The 23,973-nt window shown below is 42.3% G+C and overlaps 1 protein-coding gene across 1 annotated transcript in view; it reads right to left on the reverse strand.

The window, feature by feature from the left end:
• Window positions 1-23,973, reverse strand: part of Ints8 (integrator complex subunit 8) — a 49,134-nt gene that overhangs the window by 13,047 nt on the left and 12,114 nt on the right. Inside the window, exons 8-20 of the mRNA XM_041656923.1 lie at window positions 23,136-23,291; window positions 20,483-20,583; window positions 19,703-19,844; window positions 16,268-16,338; window positions 15,355-15,530; window positions 14,395-14,528; window positions 12,246-12,356; window positions 10,215-10,416; window positions 8,591-8,712; window positions 2,403-2,587; window positions 1,243-1,276; window positions 255-311; window positions 97-158 (exon numbers count right to left, since the gene is read on the reverse strand). Of these exons, the coding sequence (XP_041512857.1) occupies window positions 97-158; window positions 255-311; window positions 1,243-1,276; window positions 2,403-2,587; window positions 8,591-8,712; window positions 10,215-10,416; window positions 12,246-12,356; window positions 14,395-14,528; window positions 15,355-15,530; window positions 16,268-16,338; window positions 19,703-19,844; window positions 20,483-20,583; window positions 23,136-23,291 (1,553 nt within the window). The remainder of the gene's footprint in view (window positions 1-96; window positions 159-254; window positions 312-1,242; window positions 1,277-2,402; window positions 2,588-8,590; window positions 8,713-10,214; window positions 10,417-12,245; window positions 12,357-14,394; window positions 14,529-15,354; window positions 15,531-16,267; window positions 16,339-19,702; window positions 19,845-20,482; window positions 20,584-23,135; window positions 23,292-23,973) is intronic.

Here is a 23,973-nt window from a genome sequence, read left to right on the forward strand (position 1 = left end):
TCTCTGTGGAATCTCTCTACTCTTTACTGCAGGGATCTACGCCACACAGAAGATGTCTGAATGTGTGACTTACTCTAAGCACAGAGTACTACTTACTTAGGAATGGAAGACGGCCAGATAGAAATGTGTTCAGCTGTGATATCATTCACAATGTCCTCCTTTTAGAAAGAAAAATGTGTTTTTTATTTTTTAAGCAGTATGATTTTTAAAAATACCTTTCAAATAATTTTTAACTGAAATTACAAGATACTGACCCGAACATTGTGAAGCTTCACGAAGAGTGATAAAATAATAGTCAAAACCAGCGGTTCCTATGAGAAAGAAACACAAGAATATTAAAAAAGTATGTGTGCTGGTGTGTGTGTGTCCTGTCAATCTGAGAGACAAGTACTTTTTGTTTTCCTTCGAGACCAGGTTTCTCAGTGTTTTGGAACTAGCTCTTGTAGACCAGGCTGGCCTCAAACTCACAGAGATCCACCTGCCTCTGCCTCCCAAGTGATGTGATTAAAGGTACACGCAACCACCGCCCAGCCCAAGTACTTCCTTATCAGTTGAGAATCTGGGATCTACAGTGCAGCATACTAAAAGTCACTTTCAGTTTCAGAATAAAGTCACAGCACGTAATATACACTGAAATCATCACATTTATATCCCTGACTTAAAATCACTATTCTACCTTTTTGTCTTCTTTTCTTTCCCACATTTTTGGGAGAGAATTGCTAGGAAACTGAACCCAAGCCCCTGAGCAAACACTAAGTCACTGACTGAGTACGCCCACAGCGTACCTTTGATGTGACTTTTGCTATCTTTCCAAGACTTCTAGCTACTTGCAAAATTAAACTATGCATTTGTTTAAAATGGTATTTAAAAGATGAAGCCCAAGTTATGTCACCAAAGTTAACCTTAGTTTAAAAAGGGACCACTAAGCCAGGCGACGGTGGCGCACGCCTTTAATCCCAGCACTTGGGGAGGCAGAGGCAGGCGGATCTCTGTGAGTTCGAGACCAGCCTGGTCTACAGAGCTAGTTCCAGGACAGGCTCCAAAGCCACAGAGAAACCCTGTCTCGAAAAACCAAAAAAAAAAAAAGGGGGGGGGGCACTATATTTATTAAAACCAGCAAGCAAACTTCATTTTTTGATTCAGATTATCCTTGCTCAATAAAGATCACTCCAGACAAACACGTTAGGGATCAACCAGAATATGGAAATCTTATAAAACTCACTAATTATATTAAAAACTTACCCGTAATTTTTTGATAAAAGAAAGTAGCTCACTCCTACAAAAAAAGTATATATAATTAATATCAGACATTAAAGTAACATAAAGAATATAACTGTGTAATGCTTTACTCCCCATCTTAGTTATAACAGTATGTCTAGCCAGGCTAGTGGTGCACGCCTTTAATCCCAGCACTTGGGGAGGCAGAAGCAGGTGGATCTTTCAGTTCAAGGCCAGCCTGGTCTTCAGAGAGAGTTCCAGGACAGCCAAAGCTACACAGAGAAACCCTGTCTCAAAAAACCAAAAAGTAGTTTAAGACAAACCCATTGTCATAATCACAAATGCCTCAATATTATCCAACCGCAGACACTGCTGATTTTGAAGTGACAGAGAAGACACTAAATTGCTGGGGCTGACAAGATGGCCCAGGGGGTGAAGGCACTTGCTGATAAGCCTGATGACCCGAACTGGATCCTTGGAGCACACATGAGAAAACAGGAAAGACCAGCTTGTCCAGTGGTCCTCTGACCTCCACACACGTGCAACCACCCCCAAGCAAAGTAGGCAAATAAATAAATTGCTGATAGACAGTCTTCTTAAACAAAAAGGAGCACCGCAGAATTAAGGGTAGCACAGAACTTGAGGTATCAGGCTTAGTGGGGAATGCCTTTACACAGTGAGCATTTCACCAGCCCACAATTCTTTTTTGTTTTCCTTTTTGGTTTTTGAGATAGAATCTCACTATGTAGCTCTGGCTGTCTTGTAACTCACGATATAGACGATATTGGCCTCGAACTCAAGAGAGATCCACCTTCTTTTCTGTCTCCCAAATACTGTTTAAAGGTGCACTCCACTGAGTTCCTCTCCAGAATTCCCTTTTTTTTTTCTGGGGGGGGGGGGGACGAGGGTGTTTCAAGACAGGGTTTCTCTATAGCTTTGGGGCCTGTCCAGGAACTAGCTCTTGTAGACCAAATTATTATACATATATACATGTGCCTATACATACGTATATGTATAACGTATTAGTTATGCATCTTGGGTTTTGTTTTGCACAGATGAACCCGCAGCCCTGTGAACATTAGGAAATACTAACACAGCTGCACCACAGCCCTAGATTATCTGTCTTTACAAGTTCACAAGAGTGTAAACTAATACAATGCAAAGACATCACAAGAGAAACATACCGGTACATTATTCCCAGCGTGGACTCCCTCTGCTTTATTAGACTAACCCTGCCATCGCTTCCTCGCTTGTGCTGGTTAGACACACTGCAGATCTGAACAACAACTTCCCAAAGGTCCTTCGCAGTCCGTCTACTCTCTTTAGGGCCTGGAAGTTCTTTGCAGGTGGCTGCTAAAAGATGTCCAAGCTGTAATGTGAAAACCAAACAAAAATATATAAAAGAAAATCCAATTCACACAACAATCTTGTAAGAAGGGCACATTGGAAGAATGACTGGAACCTACCAAACATTCAGACATTTATGCTCAGATTCCAATACAATGTCTTCCACCATATGGGAAGCAGGGATCAACCTCAGGTGTCAGACTTGGTGAAAAGCACCTTTTACATGCTTCACTGAGGCCTCAGTCAAGATAAAATTAAGATACAGAAAGTGGTTGATCTAAGGCCCAAAGATGCAGGACTAATTCTGGAATAAGGACTAGAACTGAAAGTGAACATCAGAGAGAAAAGGGCCCCAAATAGGAGAGGGTTCAAGTTTAAATCAAATTCAAGGCCAATAAGATGGTCCAGTGGGGCCTGGATGTGGTGGCGCTGGCCTTTAATCCCAGCGCTCTGTGGACAGGGGCAGGTGGATCTCTGTGAGTTCAAGGCCAGCCTGGTCGAGTTTCAGGACAGCCAGGGCTAAACACAGAGAAACCTTGCATCAAAAAACCAAAACAAACAAACAAGATAGCCCAGTGGGGTAAAAAAAAAAAACTTTTGTTGCCAGCCTGACCCTACCTGATAAACCCCAGTGCAATCCCTAAAGCCCATGTTTCAAAACAAAAAGCTGACATGTTGCATCTGAACTTCAGGATTCCTATAACAAAAGAGAAGGCAAAGAAAGCAGAGGCTCTGTCGGGGAATATTATCTTCAGGTGTGCGACTTTTGTTTACGCTGCATTTGGTTAACTCTGTGAGGCTGTGTTACTACCGTGCCTGTCTAAAACACCTGATGGTCTAATAAAAGCGCTGAACAGCCAACAGCGAAGCAGGAGAGAGGAATAGGTGGGGCTGGAAGGCAGAGAGGAGAAATCTGGGAGAAAAAAGGATCTGGGAAAGAGAGAGGAAGGAGGACTTCAGGGGCTAGCCACCCAGCTACACAGCCAAATATAGAATAAGAAAGAAAGAAATGGTATATAGAAATATATAGAAAGATAAAAGCCCAGAGGCCAAAGATAGATGAGATAATTTAAAATTAAGAAATGCTGGCAAGAAACAAGCCAAGCTAAGGCCAGGCATTCATAACTAAGAATAAGCCTCTGTGTGTGATTTATTCAGGAGATGGGTGGTGCCACACACACACACACACACGTCAAACGACTACAGAGTCCAGAGTAAAACATCACACAACAAGGCCCCTTGGAAGCTCTTCAGCCAGCTAGACAGAAAATGCAGCATGGTAGGATCAAGCGCACCAGGAAACCCAGTACCCACCAAACTGGACCAAACACCTGACCCTCCATACACTTGAGTATTTGCTGTGGCTCGGGTTTGATCACAGCAACACAAAAGTAACTGGTACACCAGCTGAAGGTCACTGAATTTACTAGGCTGGAAAATAGTTAATTAAAGGCAAGATCTTGAAGTAGTGGTCTTTTCTAACTTAGGAGAGGCTAAGGCAGAAGAAGTTCAAGTGTAAGGCTAGCCTGGACTATTTACCAAGTTTAAAGCCAACCCAGGTCACACATTAAAATCTGTCTCAATAGAAAACAAGGAGAACCCTAAGAGAGACATACCTGGATTCCCCCAGGAAGGGAAAGTTGACCATATCTCCTTAGTAAATTGGTGGTGTGGGTGGAAGAGGAGTGGGGAGGGGAGAAGGAGAGCAGAGAGAAGAACATGAGGGACTGGGAAGGTTGAGTTGGGTGAAGGACAGAGAGGGAGAGCAAGGAAAGAGATATCTTGAAAGAGTGAGCCATTATGGGGCTAGCAAGAAACCAGGCACCAGGGAAATTCTCAGGAATTCACAAGGATGAGCCCAGCTAAGCCTCTAAGCAATAGTGGAGAGGGGCCCTGTAATCAGACTCATAAAGACCCTTCATCCAGTAACTGAGAGAACCAGAGATCTACACTAAGTACTGGGCCCAACACCTTGGTTCAGTCCTAAAAATGGAGCAATATTATAAGAAAGGGAACAAGACCATGATGGGGAAACCCACAGAAGCTGCTGAACTGAGCTAGTGGGAGCTCGCTGACTCTGGACTGATGCTGGGAACCTGCACAGAACCAACTAGGCCTCTGATGTGCATGGCGGTTGTAAGGCTGGGGCGGTCTGTGGGCCACTAGTAGTGGAACCAAAATTTAATCCTAGTACATGAACTACCTCTTTTGAGCCATTCCCTGTGGAGGAATACCTTGCTCAGCCAAGATACAGGGAGGAAAGGCTTGGTCTCAAGTGATGAGACAGACTTTGCTGACCTCCCCCCCCCCCCCAAATGGGAGGCCTTACACTCTCTGAGGAGTGGATCAGGGAGTTAGGGAGAAGGTAGGTGGACCGGGAGGATGGGAGGGAGAGGGAACTGGGATTGGTGTGTAAAATAAGATCATTTTAAAAAATAAAACACACACACCAAAACAACAACAAAAACTTGTTTCAGGAGGGAAAACATTTTCCCCAAAAAAATCTTAAGCACCTTAAATCAAATGAACTCTATAAACTCTCTTGAGCACCTATTTCGGGTAGTATATAGAATACAAGATATAAAATTAACTGCTTTCAAGAACTCCCTATCTCACAGACTATTATCCTACTATGGGACAATGGTTTTGTACCCTGTAAAAATTTGTCACTTGTTTAATAAAATACTGATTGGCCAGTAGCCAGGGAGGAAATATAGGCAGGGCTACCAGAACAGGAGGATTCTGGGAAGACTCAGTTCTGCATTTGTCACCCACCCAGACATAGAGGAAGTAAAAAGAGAATGCCTCACTGATAAAAGGTACCAAGACACATGGCTAAGACAGACAAGAATTATGGGTTAATTTAAAATGTAAGAGTTAGTTAATAAAAAGCCTGAACTAGGGGGCTGGAGAGATGGCTCAGAGGTTAAGAGCACTGCCTGCTCTTCCAAAGGTCCTGAGTTCAATTCCCAGCAACCACATGGTGGCTCACAACCATCTGTATGGGGTCTGGTGCCCTCTTCTGGACTGTAGGCATACACACAGACAGAATATTGTATACATAATAAATAAATATTTTTTTTAAAAAAAGCCTGAACTAATAGGCCAACTAGTATATAATTAATGTAGACCTCTGTGTGTTTCTTTGGGATTGAATGGCTGCAGGACCGGGCAGGACAGAAACCTCTGTCAACATTATACAGCATAAACAAAAATGTCAACACTGCTGGGCGGTGGTAGTACACACCTTTAATCCCAGCACTCAGAAGGCAAGGCTGGTGGATCTCACAGTGAGTTCCAAGACAGTCAGGGCTGTTACACAGAGAAACCCTGTCCTGAAAAACAAAACGGAGAAAAGAGAGAAGGGAGCTGCTGTGAGGTAATCTGTTTGTACACTGAGAAGCTCTGTCACTCTGGTTTGTTTAATACAAAGGTGAATTGCCAATAGCTAGGCAGGATTTCAGGGCAGAGATGCCAGCAGATGCAGAGCAAGCAGGATGGGCAGTCCAGAGGTGAGGTAATAAAGCAACGAGGCAGAAAGTAAACGAACAGAAATGGGTTAACTGAAGTTACAGAGCTAGTTAGAAACAAGCCTAGGCTAAGGCCAAGCTCTCATAATTGAGTTTCCACATTGTTTACTGTGAGCTGGCATCCCAAAGGAATGCCCAACTATGGGAAATGCATGAGCTAAGCGGGGAGGGCCACCCCAGCAGACAGCATGTACGAAGAACAGAAGAAGGAAAAGGTATCACACAGAGCACTGTGAGCTGTGAGCAGAGGTGGCTGATGCGGAGGACAAACCGAGAACACGCAGGAGACATGCACCTGCCAAAGAAGCACTCACACTTTAAAAGGCCTGTAGGTCAAACTAAAAATCTTAAATGTGGGCCCTTAGGAGCACTGGCTGTTCTTCTAGACGACCCAACTTCACTCCCAGCACACAACGCACATGGTGGTTCACAACCATCCATAACTCAAGTTTCAAGAGCTCCAATGCAGTCTTCTGACTTCTGAGGACACCAGAAATGCAAGTATACAGACATGCATGCAAGCAAAACACCCATAAACATAAAAAAAAAAAAAAGATGTTTCTTAAATGTAAAAAAAGGAGGCATGGGCTGGAGAGATGGCTCAGCAGTTAAGAACACTGGCTGTTCTTCCTGAGATCCTGAGTTCAATTCCCAGCACCCACATGAGATGGAATCTCATCTCTAGTGGAATTGGATGACTTCTTCTGGAAGTAAGTAAATAAACATTTTTTTAAAAAAGTAACTGAGTTGTTTTCCTACAAGAGGGCACTCCTGCCACCATCAGCAGCCGTGGCCTCCTCCGAGTTGTGTGACGGATGACAGTATGCCCCGCCCCATGTCTGCAGATCCTGCAGATCCATTTTGCTGCATTGTCTCCCTACTGGCACAAGGAGGAGACTGGACAGCTCGTATTATTTCAAAAGGGACTATTTTAGTCATCTGCTAAGGAGTTTCCCTTTCCTTTGATTATATAATGGTATTGTGTTAAAGAAAGCGTGGTTTTGCCCTGGGCCCACTAGTTAGTCACATTCTTAGGGATGCTTCTCTTAATAGATAATTTCTATTCAAAAAGAAAGCAGGCTGGGGCTGGGAGGGCGGAAGCTGAGCACACACCTAGACCTCCACACTTGATGGGAACCTGAGTTGGAAGACCATGAACTCCAGGGCAGCCAGATTTACATACCGAGACGCGGTCACAAAGACAAAGTACATGTGGAACAGAGAACACAGACATGGCTAAAGTCACTCAGTTCCTACCTCAGAAACGGACAGCTTCTCCTCACCGTTCCTCATTCTTACATAGACACATCCCACCTAAAATTGGAAGAAACTGCTCCAAACCATATTTTCAAAGCATAATTCTCACTCTATATTTCTGCTTCTTCTTAGTATTATCAAAAGAGGAAGGGGCCAGTTAAGGAAGGAGCCCTAATCACCTAATCACCAGGTGACTTTTAACAAGGTCACCACAGTCTTCCTCCTTTTAGACTATATCAAGGGACTGCAGGAGGCAATGAGATAACCTGTATAACCAATGCAATCAATCTATCACACAACTTCCTGTATCCTTAAACATCACAAGCCAAAAACATTATTACACAAACATGAGCTTGCCTGGCTCACATGGTACATGACCCCAAAGACCACAAGCAGCCAAGAGAGGAGCTACTGTACTGTCTGAACAATGAGCAGCAAACTTCAATTCTAAACAGAAACAATAATAACCATGAAAAAACAAAGTTCTGATGCTTATTATTAAAGGTCATGGGGAGAGTGTTAGACACAATCAAGTTACTCTGGGTATTAGAACTCAGATTCCAGAAAATTTACTAAAGAGACAGCAAATATCTGAAATCCCAAAGGCATTCATGAACTGTAAAAGAGGAAGAAAACTGAAGACTCCACAGATCTTCAAAGGTCTGGACTCAAATGAGCTCCAGTGCACGCCTAACTAGCTCCTAGGAAGCAAAGGCAGGAAGACCAGAAGTTCAAGATCATCGTTGGCTACCCAACAAAATCAAGCCTAGCTGGATAACTGCTCTAACAGGAAAATGAATAGAAACCTGTTTTCCACCCGTTCAGAGTCTGACCTTAGCATTCAAACCAAAAAATGGTAACAAACTTCCTGCTACTTTACAATTACAACAAAATGTTTGTTGAACCTCATACTGTTTGTATGTTACATTATAAGGTATCAGAAAGCAATATCAGAACAAAGTTTAGAGGCTTGTACTGTCTAAACTATAGGGTGCAGGGATTACTGTGGTTTCATATATGCTAGGAAAGAGCTCTAAAAACCGAGCTACATTCCCAGCCCAAAACTATGCACACTTCACTACAAACTGACAAGGGCTTGCCTTAACTAAGACAGCACCATAGAAATCAGACAAATTTCAGAGTACAGAAACAAATGAAATGGGTACAATAATACAGACAGTACTAAGAATATAAAATACCAGCACTCTGATAGCCATTTTAGCCTAAACATTAATTACCTTTACATATGGATTACTCTGAAGTAAAAATGCAGGAACTTGCAGGGTAAGATACTCATTTTCTCTCCAGTTTAGCATAAAAGCAACACACTCTTCAGCTACAACTTGACGAAGAGGAATGTCTAAAAAGCAAGGAAAGAAACAGTTGAAATAGCTGAAAGTAGAAACAAGGGTATCAGAAGTTCAAGGTCATCCTGAGCTACAAAAGACCTTACCTGTGCATAAGTGAACAAATAAATAAATGTGCTAAAAATAATTTAAAATACAAAAGTATTTCAAATAATAGTAAGGGAGGTTAAAAAAAAAATCACCAACGCTTATTTTAAGCATTGTTTCCTTTGAAATAAATATACTAAAATATGTTGTGAATTTTTGTGACTCAAAGCAGTATCAAGATCATAATATACTTTGGGAATAAGATATAATGTACCCTAAGTCACAATGTCAAGACAATCTATGGAGAGTCAAATGACACTGGTGCCTGAGCCAGAAGAGGCCGCTGATCTGGAACGGGAGTTTTACAAGGCTGTAAAACACCATGGGGTGGTTGGAACTAAACCCAGATCCTCCAAAAGAGCAGGTAGTGCTCCTAACTGCTGAGCCATCTCTCCATCCCCTCTCAACCTTATTTTTTTTCAGACAGTGTCTCTCAATGAACCTGCAAAGGCACCCTTACACTTGTTCGTCCTGGCCCCAGAAAGAGCATGCCTACCAACTGTGACCCTCACGGTGGCACTGACTCAGTCTACACTGTAGTCAAATACCTAAGCCCATAATTATAACTCAGGCAAAGATAGGAACTGTATCCATGGGAAGAAAAACTCATTCCCTTGCTTTTCTCTGAAGTGTCTGAAATAATACAAACTTTTCTTCTCATTCTGAACAGTAGTAATAGCTTAAGCTATTTAAAAAGTTGCTGAACAGTTAAGTAAGAGTTTGCATAAATTATGTGTTGACTGACAATCTACCATTTGAGAGAAAAAAGAGAGAAAGTGGCGTCACGTGCTGTTCACATCAGTTCAGCAATGTCAAGCATGGCTGGAGCTCCAGCTGAGCAGTAAAGTGCTGGCCGGGCACGTGAGGCCCTGGGTGCAAACCCATTCCCACCTAGAGGGAACACTTCACACTAACAAAGAGCTGAACGAGATCAACAACTGTTGAAAGTCTGTCATTAAAAACCGTAGGTCCCTCTGGAAATTAGAATATAATAACCACACTCATTCGTAACACCCCAGAGGACTACTGCTGTTTGGACATATATAATCAGTCGACCTGAGGTCATACTATTTATGGCAGACCCTAAATGCCCAAGTAGTGTCCTTCTAAGAGAAAAAGCAGCCACACGAGAATGGGGCAGAAACTAGACAGATGCAGCTACAGCCAAGCAATGACAAGGGCTGCCAGGCACAGCCAGGAGGGTGAGCAGGGCAGGGCTGAGTCACTCTGATTTCAGAGTCTAGTCCCTACCAGAGGGCAATGGTTTCTCCCAGTCACTAATGTTTTCAAGTCACCTCCAAACCCAAACTGTTCCAGGATAGAAGTTTTCCCGTAGAGGTAAAGTCAGGTAAGCAGACCCCCACCCAACACACACCCCAACAGTGAAGGACACGTGCACCTGCCTTACCAGGAAGCCTCATTTCCAGATATCCTCGGACCCTACTAATAAGGTCGGAAGGAGGTCTCTCTCCTGACTGTCCCAGTCCAGCTTCGTGGGTGTGAATATCCAAAAGTAACATCTCATTCAGCATAACCTGCCGCAGTTTCGGTGAGAACTCTGTTACCAGCTCCAAACAAGCTGCAAAGAGCTGTTTAGCATGGGGAAAGTCCTATAAAAGAAGCAAGAGGCCAGCCTGAGTGAGTCCTCCAGAGCCAAAGTAATGTGGATCTTCACAAGCGCTGGAGTGGTCACCACTGGAGTTAGGAGAGAGGCTAGAGTACCATTTCTCTACTGTCGATTGATTACAATATTGTAAGTGTATGTATTACCAAACAAGTTGGACACATATTATACAGTAACAAAGACTTTGATATTATGCAAACATAAAACGTTATGACAAGAACATTTCTCCATCTAAGATACTCAGAATTGGACCACAGACCCTAAAATAGGTTTCGCATTCCCACTCCTTGCCTATTAACTGTACAACTACCTAATAAATCAATGTAATCATCTATGTTCCACTCACTCCTTTCCTACCCATCCCACTGCAAACTAGTATTAACTCTCCCCCAAAGTGTGACTTCCCCAACCATGATGCGTTAAGAATAAAAGGTCTTCTCAGTGCCTTCCAGGGGCTACCCCCAGTGTTCTTCTAGTCTTTTGGGTCTTTTATTTGCTTGTTTCTTAGGAGCTGAAGATGCAGCTAATACTGTCTGGGATTTCCTATGTAGACAGAATGGCTTCAGTCTCACAGAGATCTGTCTCTTCCTCCCAAATGCTTAAAGGCATGTATCATCACACCCAAATGCTTCTCTTTTCCTTAGATATTTTCTTTTGGTGTTTCAATGCACGGTGCACTGTATGGCACTTCCTGTCCTGGAACTCACTCTAGACCACGCTGGCCACAAACGGGGAGATCTGCCTGCCTCGCAGGATTAAAGGTGTATGCCACTGGGACTAGAGAGATGGTTAAGAGCACTGGAGGCTCTTTCAGAGGACCCAGGTTCAATTCCCAGCACACACATGGCACCTCACAACTGTTTGTAACTCCAGTTCTAGGAGATCCAACACCATCTCATAGACATACATGCAGGCAAAACACCAATGCACATAAAGTAAAAATAAGTAAGTCATTTTTAAAAGACATGTGTCACCACTGCCAGGCATCTTTTATTTTGTGCATATGAGTGTTTTGTTTGGACGTACGCACAGTGGGTGTGTCCATCAAGTGGGCATTAGAACCCATGGAACTTAATTTAGAATGTTGGTAAGTCATTACATTGGTATGGGAAAGCAAGCCTAGGTCCCCTACAAGAGCAGCAAGTACTATAATTAAAGAGTCATCTTTGCAAACTGCTGTCTTTCCTGGTCTCTATGTATACAGGATCCATATTCATCACATCACTCCTGTACGGTGCTCTGCTCTAGGATTCCATCTTGCATGTTAACATTTGGAAAGACAGCTCAGCAGGCAAGAGCATATGCTGCTCTCACAGAGAACACACTCAGTCAAAGACCCATGTCTCATAGCTCACAACCTCCTGTACCTAGACTCACGGGATACCTCTGGCACCCAAGGGCACCTGTATACATTATGCACATGCCCACACACAGACACATGCCAACACATAGTTGAAGATAAAATTCTTTTTTCAAAGCAAGAAACAATCAGCTTTGACTCCTTTCTCCTGATTATTTACACGCGTGCATGTACATGTGTGTGTGGTGCATGTGCCATGTCATGTATGAGGAAGTCAAGAAGACAACTTTGGATTGGTCTGAGCCAAGGTGTCTGTCCTTGTTGAGTTCGCAAGCTGACCCACCCCAGACTTCTGAAGCGTCTTCTGTTTAGGAGTACGAGGACTACAGGCTCCTGCTACCCTGTCTGACTTTATGGAGTTCTGAGGATTTGAACTCCAGTTCTCACACCCACGCACCAAGCACTTTACCCTCTGAAGCAGGTCTGAACAAGTGTTCACACACATTTTCACTCACCTTGACAGTACTGCAGTGTAAACCTTTGGCCATGAGAATGTAAACCAAATCTCTTGTCAAATTGTCCTTAATTCCAAGGATAACACCACTATATACAGAAGGTACTTCCCACTAAAAAAAAAAAGTTTTAAAATAAATAATTAAAATACATAAGCACACACACAGCAGATGGCAAATCTAGGCGAGAATCTCTCAATAATCATCAACTGCATTTAAAAAAATAAATATTGCACCCTTAATTTCAAGAGGAAAAGGCAGGTGGATCTCTGAGTTCAAGGCCATTCTGGTGTGCGTGGTTAGTTCCAGAACACCCAAGGCTACACAGAGAAACTGTCTTGAAAAGAAGAAACAACAATGGTAGTGATATTTTGTGTTTTAACAAATCAAGCTTGCCTGAAGATCAAAGTGCAGAGCTAAGCCACTAGAGGCCAGGGAGTGGTGGCACACACCTTTAATCCCAGGATTTGGGAGCCAGGCAATGGTGGCGCTCACCAATAATCCCAGGACTAGGGAAGTGGAGAACAGGAGTGATATGGCTGGGTGGAGACAGAACTCATTGCAACGGGTTTGGTGGAGAAAGGCGGTTGCAGTGTGAGGTTTGCAGTTGCTGCAGGCTGAGGTTTGGTGGAGATAGCTGCAGGCTGAGGTTTGCCTTTCCTAAAGGGAGGCACCAGGGTGTGGAGCTAGAAACACCGTGGAAGGCTGGAAGGCTGCAGAGCCGGTCCGGCTGAGAAGGCTAGCCTCACAAGCAAACCGTACCACCTGAGCTTTCTCCTGTAGGTACTGCTTTTTGCCCTAGAAACTAGAGCCCACTGAAAAAGTTTTTTATGTATTTTTTATTTTTACTACATTTTGAGACCTGTCTCAGTCTGTAACATAAGTTGGCCCCAAACTCTGGATGTTCCTACCCAATCTTCTTTTGTGCTGGGATTAAAGGTATGCACCTGTTTCTAGCTTGAAATGCTACCTTAAAACTTAATTTCATGCAGGAAAGTTTTAAAGAAAAAAAAAAGTCTTATAAAGAAGTTAAATTCCAAAGTGGAAGCTGTAGATGTCAAGATAATATTAAAAAAGTAAAACCACCAGGGTGTTTTTATTTTTTTCAAAGCAAAGTTGTCTTTAAAAAAAAAAAAAAAAATAGGTGAATGTCTTTGTGGCCCTGGCTGTCCTGAAACTCACTCTGCAGATCAGGCTGGCCCGGAATTCAAGAGATCCACCTGCTTCTGCCCTAGCATAAGGGGAGTAAAGGTGCAGCCCTACACCCGACAGGAAATAAAAACACTCAACAAGAGAGCGAATGAGTCAAAACCCCAGCATGGCTGGGGAGGAACTAACGGAGACCTCCCACCCAGGGCTGAGAACTATTGGTGGTTACAGGCTGCTGTTAGAGCTGGGAGCTTTCTTCAGGCCCATCCTCCAGTACATAGGGCGGTATGAGCTGGGTTCAAAAAGCTATAAAAAGAAGAAAAAGCCTGGTAATTCTGGCGCAGGCCTTTAATCCCAGCACTTGGGAGGCATTCTATACATGCATGAAATTCTCAAAGAATAAAAAAATTACCATAAATAAATAAATAAAATGCAAGAGTTAGAGCTATACCTTAGTGGCCTAGTTTTCCAAGAGTGAATGAAGACTTGGGTTCAGTTCTCAGAACCGAAACAAACAGACAACAAAGCTTTGACCCTTTTGAAGGTCCTATAAATAACACACATTTTATCTACATTTACAGTTGTGTTTAAAATGCATGGAGGAGCTTAGACAACAAGTGGAATAAAAACCCACTGCTCACGTTACTGGACTTTTGTGTGTGTTTTCCCTTTTTTTCTCTCTAGTTCCAATTATGGTCATATGAAAGTCTATTAAATGGGTCCTTATTATTTTAAATTAAAAAAAGTCAAAAAATAGCATTCCTCCTAGAATGCAGAATGAAACAACGAAATTCATACCTATTCTTTTTTTTTTTTTTTTTTTTGGTTTTTCGAGACAGGGTTTCTCTGTGGCTTTGGAGCCTGTCCTGGAATTAGCTCTGTAGACCAGGCTGGCCTCGAACTCACAGAGATCCGCCTACCTCTGCCTCCCGAGTGCTGGGATTAAAGGCGTGCGCCACCACCGCCCGGCATTCATACCTATTCTTAACAGAGAGTTTCTTACCTTACTGGACACAGTCCAAAATTGTCGCTCTGAAGTCATACCATGTAACTCAATTAAGATCTGTCTAATCCTCCAGGGATCTACTGACAATATAAGCTGATGTTCCAACTGGCCAATGTTGACACTTGCTGAAGCTAAAGAAGAGAGCTCCATTTCAGCAATGAGTAAACTCAAAGTTAAATGTAAAATTTTAAGGGTGATACAACTGAGAGAAAAGGCATATGTGAAATATCTTAAAAGTAGAAACCATTTTGAAAATGGAATTATTTTATATAACTCAAATTTTGTATAACTGTATTCCCACACAGAAAACCTACCACAACTTGTATGTGCTTAGTAATGCAAATGCATCTTTAAAAATATAAAGCAAAGGGGCTGGAGAGAAGGCTCGGAGGCTAAGAGCACTGGCTGCTCTTCCCAAGGTCCTGAGTTCAATTCCCAGCAACCACATGGTGGCTCACAACCATCTATAATGAGATCTGGTGCCCTCTTCTGGTCTGTAGGCACATATGCAGACAGAACACTGTATACACAATAAAACAAACAAACAAATAAATAAATGAGAGAAAAGTAAAATAAGATAAAAATAAAATTTTCAAAGCTAATGCTAAGCCAGCAGTTGACAGCACAGCTATACTGACTGACAATCATGATTCCTTTTGGTCCCAGTTCCCTTATTAACCCTGCACCATCTGTACTTTTACCCTCGAGAGTATACTAGCAGTAGCTTCTGTCTGAGTCTATCCTCAGCTAAACCCTTTTATGAACTACACCCAAATCTCCATCAGCCTCTGGCTCAGCTGAGAACCAAAAACTGTTCCTGCAGAAATCCGACCACAGCAGACAGGTTAGGTTTCTACTAATCACTCAAATACCAAATGAAATACCAGAGAAGCCTTAGAAAGATCTTAGCATTAACTTGAGCAGCATCAAAACGTGAGCTAGCAGAATAGGTCTAACCTGGGATATCATAAAATGAAGTCACAGGCTTAATGCACAGATTTACTCTAGGGGATCTCTTCCTCATCTGATCAATAAGCAGCTTTCGCTCTTCGTCTTTCAACAACATAATGAAAAGCTCGTGTGAAGAAATCATGAAGACGTACTGCAGATCTTCCAGTCCCAGACACACATTCCTACAGCAGCGAGAAACACAAGACTTTACATTTTAAAAGTGCAAACTTTGGTAGGGAAAATCATTCCTATCAACCAATTACTTTCATAAGCCACCTTAAAAATCCATCATTTCATACATTATGTGATAAGATAGGCACGCAGTGGACACCCGTAATCTCAGCATCTGAGCAGCAGAGTAAAGACAACTGGTGTTTGGGCCAACTGGAATAGATGGTGAGCCCCAGACTCAAACGAATAAATGCTATGAGTGAAGCCCATCAGCATGTGCAAGTCCCGGGACTGACCCCCAGGATCACACAGACACACACGCCTTTTCACAATGGTAGCAGTCAGGACTCAAGGTCTCAGGATAACTGGGATATACATAGCAAAACCCTATTTCCAACACTAAAAGCTGAGGTAGGGGAGTGAGAGGTACAGGGTCAGCATAGCTCAAAGGGTTAAAGCAACTGCAGCTAAGCCAAGGTTAATTCCCAGAGCCCACACGGTACAAGGAAAGAACAGAGTCCTTTAGCCTGTCCAGTGACATCCACATACTCACCCCGGCACGCGTTCACACAGACACACACACATACACACCCCGGCACACGCTCACACAGACACACATACACACATACATATATACATACATATACATGCACACATGTAAAATTTATAAACTAAAATGTCTTTTTAAAAAAGACACTTTCCTCATGAAAATAAGTTTCAAGTTTTAAAAAAAGAAAAATGTACTTACTTAAGAAAAGCAGCCATGTTTCCCTTCAAAGAATCTGAAGCTTTTTCTACATTTATTGATCTTGAACATACCTAGAGAATTGAGTAATTTTCATTTGAGTTATTTAAGAATTACAAACAACTGAAGTTTTAGTTTTTTCTTCATGTGTAGGATGTTTAGCTTGGATGGCAACATGTACATGTCTGATGCCTGCAGAGGCCAGAAGCTGGTGCTGGATGGATTCCTGGAACTGCAGGGACAGTTCTGAGTGGCCATGTAGGTGCTAGGAGTTCTCTGGAAGAGCAGCCAGTATGCTGAACCACTGAGCTGTCTCTCCAGTGTTCTGAACAACTGAACTTCTATGTTTCAATCATTGTGGTGGCTTTAAAAAAAATGGTCCACAAGCTGAGCGGTGGTGGCGCACGCCTTTAATCCCAGCACTCGGGAGGCAGAGGCAGGCGGATCTCTGTGAGTTCGAGACAAGCCTGGTCTACAAGAGTTAGTTCCAGGACAGGAACCAAAGCCACAGAGAAACCCTGTCTCGAAAAACCAAAAAAAAAAAAAAAAAAAAAAAATGGTCCACAAAGAGAGTGGCAGTATTAGAAGGTTTAGCTTTGTCGAAGTGGGTTTGGTCCTGCTGGCAGAAGGATATCCCAAGGAGACGGGCTTTGAGGTCTCATAAAGGCTCAAGCCACACCCAGTGAGACAGACTCTCAGTCTCCAGCACCAGCACCACGTCAGGCTGCACTCCACCATGATGATATTGGACTGAACCTCCGAACTGTAAGTCACCCCAATTAAACGTTCTTCCGCTATAAGAGCTGCCACGGTCATGGTGTCTCTTTACAGCAAAAGAAACCCTACCAAACACAATCACTAATCACTGATTTGGTTAAGTAATTTAAGACAAAAGTCAAGGTAAGAATCCATCAAAAACAGAGTTGGATCATTTTCATAAGTTCAGGCATATGTAATTAAGAATAACTTGGCACATTAAGTTATTTTATAGGAGACAGGATCTGTCTTGTACTACTAGGTTTCAAAAATTCTAATATGTAAGAGGGAAAAATACTGACAAGCACCCTCAAAAAAGGTAGGAGTCCAAGTACCTATGAGAGCAGATTAGTTAGACTGAATTTAAATAAAGTTACAATGCTTTTTTTAGTTGTTTTTTGATTTTTAATTGTAAAAAGTGCCCATTGTTTTCTTTCTTCATTCTCTCTTTTTTCTTTTTGAAACAGGATCCCATATATTCCAGGTGGTCTCCAATCTGTCTTGTAGTTGACAATGACCTTGAACTTCTCCAGCAGTGATCTCAGTAGTAGAATTACAGGCTTGTGTTAGCACAACCAATTTTATATGGTGATGGGGATGAACCCAGGGCATGCTAAGCAAAAATTCTTCTACCAATGGTGCAACATCTCCAGTCCAATAAAGAAAACTTTTAAGAGATTAGCAAAAATGTTGGATATAGGGCTGGAGAGATGGCTCAGCGGTTAAGAGCATTGCCTGCTCTTCCAAAGGTCCTGAGTTCAATTCCCAGCAACCACATGGTGGCTCACAACCATCTGAAATGAGATCTGATGCCCTCTGGCTGCAGGCAGACACACAGACAGAATATTGTATACATAATAAATAAATAAATAAATAAATATTTTTAGAAAATGTTGGATATAAAAATGTAGAAAGTTCATTATGCCTGTAATCAATGCATCAAATCCATACTAACCCACATTTAAAGTCAGGCAAGGGAGCAGATGCCTGTAATCCCAGCACTAGGAAGGTCAAGGCAGGAAGATATCAGGTTTAATGCCAGCCCAGGCTAGGTAAACAGTCAGCCTTTATCACAAAACAAAACAACGAAAACATGAAAGCTGAGAAACTGCTCAACAGTTACACTGAAAGTCCTAAGGACCAGGACTCAGATTCTAGCCCTCACACAAGGTCAGTGAACCCAGCTCCATAAGATCAGAGACAGGAGAACCCCTGACCCCTACTGGATTCCTGCAAAGTGGAGAAAACACAAGCTCAAGGATCAGCAATGAGACCCTGACTCAAAAGTTTAGGTGAAGAGTGACAGAAGAGAACACTTAACACCCTCTTCTGACCTCTGTATATACCTATGTGCATAGGCTCATACAAACACCTAAATAAATAAAAGCAAGTCTTTAGGTCTAGCAAGATGGCAAATCAGGTAAAGAAGCTTGACAAAGCATGATATCTGAGTTCCAACCAACAACTTGTCCTCTGACTTCTACTTTTGTGCAACTGCATGTGCACACACAAACGCATACAATATACAAAAATGTAAATAAATATGATAAAACATTTTTAAAAATTAATATTTTTAATTAATAATTAGGGGCTAAAGTTGCACAGTGGCACGTGCCTTTAATCTCAGCCCTTTGGCAGGAAGATCTCTGGAGATTCAAGGTCAGGCAGGACTATGTAGTGACCCTGCCTCAAAAAACTAACAAACAACAAAAACCTCGGGAACTGGAGAGGCAGTTCAGCAGCTAAGAACACTTGCTGCTACTGTAGAAGACCTAGGTTCACTCCCCAACACCCACAACAGACAGCTCACAGCTGCTTGTAAAAGCTCCAGTTCCAGGGGATCTGATGCTCCAAGGGATCTACAGGCCTCTGCTGACACAATGCGCACACATGGTGCACATAAAATCAGGCAAACACACAGGAAATAAACAAATCTTAGACCAAATGTGGTCTCATCACTTTGGTGGCAGAGACAAATGGTACTCTGTAAGTTTAAAGACAGCCTGGTGTATATAGCAGGACTATGTCTTGATAAATAAGTTTATTGTCTCAATAAATAAACAAATTATTCTCTAAAAAAAAAAAAAAGGCAGAACCTTAAGGTGAGGTCGGTCCTAACTACAGCAGAGGAGAAACGTCACTGAAAGACCAAGAAGGACCAAGTATAAAGAACAAGGGGTAAAGGAGGAAGAGCTGTCTGAAGATGAAGCAAAACACAGTGTGATGGCAACTGCCTACCTCACCACTGGGATGCTGGGCAGAAGAACTGAATCTGAGGCCTGAGCTACACAGCAAGATCCAGTCTTTAAAAAAAGGCGGGCGAAACTGGGGAGAAGGGAGATAAGGATGAAGAGAAGGGGAGAGGAAGAGAAAGAGATATAAGGGAGGAGGAAAAAGAGGAGAGGAAGAGGAGGAAGAGAAGGCAGGAAAGAGGAAAAGGAGGGAAAAGAGGTGGAGAAGGAAAAGAGGGATAGGAGGGCAGAGAGGATGGCAAAGAGGAGGAAGGAAAGAGGAAGAAGGATGTGGGGGAGGAGGAAGGGATGAGGAGAGGCAGTGGCTGCTCAATCTGTTAACACTGTCAACCATACATCAGAGAAGAGAGGCAGGAGGCAGAGCAGAGAGCACTGGATGCCCCTGGTAAACACAGAGCAATGGTCTATTACTGCAGGGGAAATGCCTTACCTCAAGGAGAAACTCTATTTTTTCTTTGTTTGGTCTAAGAAACAGTTGGTTGAACTGGACACTGACTGTTCTGCCTTCCAGAATATCACGTACTGTGTTGCAGACGCACACTTTAAAACAGATCTCATCTAGAGCTTCATTTCTACAGAACACAAAAGCAGAAACATCAATGTTCTTCTTATTATAAAATGGGAAAAGTAGCACAAAACAAAATTTAAAAGGATGGAACCATTTCTTCTTGAGAAGTAACATTTTAGGATCTCCAGGCACGCTAATAAATATCATATGCCAACTCAAAAAAAAAAAAAAAAGACAGAAAGGTAGCTGACTTCTGAAAACTGAGCAGAAGAACAGAACTGTGCTCCAAGTAACTTTCTCACCGCAAGCACTTTTAGAAGAAACTAGGAGAAACAACTTTAAGAAGTTTCCACTGGGGCTAAAGAGCTGGCTCAGTGATTAAGAGAAGTAGCTGCTCTTCCTGAAGACAATTCAATGTCACCTCACAACAGTCTGAACTCCAGGTACAGGGCATCCAACACTCTCTTCCAGACTCTGAGACACGGGCATATGCAAGGTGCACAGACACTGAAGCAAGGAAAACACCCATTCGTATACATAAAACAAGTAATTTAAAAAAAAGTCTCCATAACCACATTAGTGTCCCTTGTAGCAAAAGTGAAAATAATGTCAATGAGAGACAGGTAATTTTCAAGTGGGATTTAATAACTCACAAAGTACTCCTTCCGTTACTCAAAGATCAGAACTAATGTTTTAGCTTACCCTTGTTGAGCTTTCTGAAAGAGCTCCCTCAATACTGACTGCCGGAACTGAACAGGTAAAGTGAAGGTTAGATTATCTTCAATGAAAATCTGCACTACCTCCTAGAACAAAAACAAAAAATTGCATCCAAGTAAAAAACCAAGGCAGTTCCTTTAAGATGTACTTTCTTTTTTTTATTGATTTTTATTGATCTCTACATTTTTCTCTGTTCCCTTCCCTGCCTCTCCTCTCCCCTTCAACCCTCTCCCAAGGTCCCCATGCTCCCAATTTATTCAGGAGATCTTGTCTTTTTCTACTTCTCATGTAGATTAGATCCATGTAAGTCTCTCTTTCTATGGCGTAGGGATGTAGCTCAGTTGTCAGAATGCTTGTTTGCCTAGCATGGACAAAGCCCTGAACACAATATCCAGCATTACATAAAACTGAGGATGGTGGCACATGTCTGTAATCTCAGCACAGCAGAGTAGAGGCAGGAGGACCAGAAGTTCAATGTCATCCTAAGCTATACATTGAGTTAAAGAAAACATAAAAATACTGGAGAACTATTTTCTTCCAAAATTTCTAAAATTAGATTAAGAACAGAAGTAGTTTCCCTTTTCAAAGTTAAAGACCATGAACCACAAGTGAGAAGCAGGAGAGAAACAAATTAATGACGGCTTTGCATCTAACTAGAAACAAAACAAAAAACCACACCACACCTGAGCCAAGAGCGCTATCAATCACCCCTAACTTGGAAGACTGAGGCAAAAAGAAATGAAGGTCAGGCTGAACTGCACAAGCAAAAGTTCACCTCAATACATAAGAAGAGCCAACAAAAAAACCTAAATACAACATCTGAAAGGCACGAAACTTCTATCTATGCAACTGTGACACATGACAGAGCTGCAACACCATCGCCCTTCCCCTTCCTAGCTACCATTTTACCTATCTATGTACCTGCTCCAGCACGTGGAAGTAGCATGCTTGTCTAAGAGGAAGATTCTGATGGTTTTATTTGCATAGACCTTATCACATGAAGAGGATGGTGAACTAGGCTTTTTAATATGCAGTCCTGGCTGTCCTGGAACTATGTACAGCAGACTGGGCTTGAACTCAGAGATCCACCTGTCTCTGCCTTCCAAGAGCTAAGATTAAAGATACATGCCAGCACACCCAGCTGATTTCACCCCCCCTAGAGACAGGGTTTCTCTGTAGCCTTGGAGCCTGTCCTGGAACTAGCTCTTGTAGACTAGGGTTGGTCTCGGACTCACAGAGATCCTCCTGCCTCTGCCTCTCTAGTGCTAGGATTAAAGGCGTGCCCGGTTTCTTTTTATTAATAAAAAAAAATTAAGGGTCTTCTTATAATCCATATTTTACTCTAGAGCAGTGGTTCTCAACATTCCTAATGCTATGACCCTTTAAAACAGTTCCTCACAGTGTTACAATCCCCAAACACAAAATTATTTTCATCGCTACTTCGTAAGCGTAATTTTGCTACTGTTATGGAGCGTAATGTAGACTTCTGTTATGCAGGATCTCTGATGTGTGGCTCCTGTGAAAGGGGGTCAATCCCCAAATGAATGGAGACCCACAGGTTAAGAACCACCGCTTTAACGGATCCTGACCTATCCAGGCCTATAAGCCTGTACTGCTGAGATGTAGCTGAATGGTATCTCCACTTTAATTCACCTATCATTCACCTTCAAAAACATTTAATTTTCTCCCTACACAAAGTATTAAAAAAAAAAAAAGGCCAAGAGAAAAAGGAGAAAATATACAAGTTACAATCTTCCTCTCCATATATTTTTGGATGGATGAAGAAATGACATTTTAGATGAAGATAGTGAATTATAAATCTGGAATAAAAACTCAATTGGGAGCCAGGCAGTGCTAATGCATGCCTTTGCTCCCTAGGAGTTAAAGGTCAGCCTGATCTACATAGTGAGCTCTATAAACCAGAGCTGTTACACAGAGAAACTCTGTCTCAAAAAAAATCATAAAAAAAAAAAAAAACTGATGACAGTTAAGCCTGACTGTCTCATTTTGCTGTTTCCATAAAGGCATGGCTGGGATGATAACATTCTTAGAATGACTTCACCACCACAAACTCACTGCTAGTGACTTTCATTAAAAAGCAAAGGATAGACAGATGCGGTGGCATATGCCTTTAATCCCAACAGACACAGGCTCTGTGAGTCTGAGACCAGCCTGGTCTACATATTAAGTTCCAGGACAGCCAGGGCAGCAAAACAAAGAGACTCTGACTCAAAACAAACAAAGAAGAAATCGAAGGAAAAGCGTGCAGACAGGACACTAACTATAATCTCATACAGTAACAGGCTGCTGACAGGGAGCTCATTAGAGAACATCCACCTGACCAAACCACTGCGCTCTTCTTCCTGTCCAGGGCTGAGGGGGCAGATGAAGACCTCGGATTCCTAACAAAGCTCCCTCACTCCCTGTCATTTCAAAGCTTGGCCTTCTGGTTTTGACAGTTCTCACAGTTTCCGAGAGGAGTGATTAAGACAGGCAAGCTTTTCTGTCGGTAGCAGTGAACACATGTATGACTAACCATAAAGTCTCACCCAAGTCTCACGGTAATCTTAAAAAGGGAAAGTCGGCAGGGGTGGCAGCAGGATGTGAACTACACCGCTATGATCCCATCTCGTCTTACCTGATAGCTGCCCGACCGTAAACAAATGTGGACTTGACTATATGGAGTCAACTGCTGAGAGTTATTACCAGAGGAAGCTACAAGAACATCACACGCTTGACAATAGCCGGCTAAGCGCTTCTCATCTATGGTACAATGAAGAGATAATGAACCTATCTGTAAAGTAAGAGTTATATATCATTACCCGTTAATGAAATATACATAACAGACTAGTACTCCGCAGCGCATCTTAACAGTACAAGAACACGATAATGAAAATTTCAAAACTGAAGGAACCACAAATATTGACAAGGTTAAATGTTTTCAGCAAAACAATGTCCAGTGACCAGGTGCAATTTATGATCTACTTTTGCTTGTCCCTTGAGCTAAAAACAACTTTCTAGTGTTGGAAAAAAAAACAAAACAAAACACCCAAGACAGACTGATGTGATCCACAACACCTCACTAGTCATAGCTTGGACCTTTGCTTTTCTATTTTATTTATCATTCCTCAGGGGTGTGACAAACGAGGCACCAGTGGGGACCACTCTTCCAGCCTACATCGGAAATCCATACCTCAGGCAGATTTAAAAGATAGTAAAAAGAGCAATATTCTCTCAAAAAATATTAGAAATGTTACTATCAGAAATGTTCCTAAAGACATTTTTAAATGAATTTTAAGTAATTATACCTAAAATTGAATAAAAGCAATTTCTACTTGCTCTAGATAGAGTAAGCCTAGCACTAGAGATACAGCTCCACGGCAGAGAGCATCTGCCCACTACAAAAGAGATCCGCCTGCCTCTGCCTCCCGAGTGCTGGAATTAAAGGCATGCGCCACCACCTGGCTCTAATTAAT

Source organism: Microtus oregoni, unplaced genomic scaffold (assembly GCF_018167655.1).
Source record: "Microtus oregoni isolate MIOR12 unplaced genomic scaffold, Mior012 000008F_ref0000371, whole genome shotgun sequence".
NCBI classification, from domain to species: Eukaryota; Metazoa; Chordata; class Mammalia; order Rodentia; family Cricetidae; genus Microtus; species Microtus oregoni.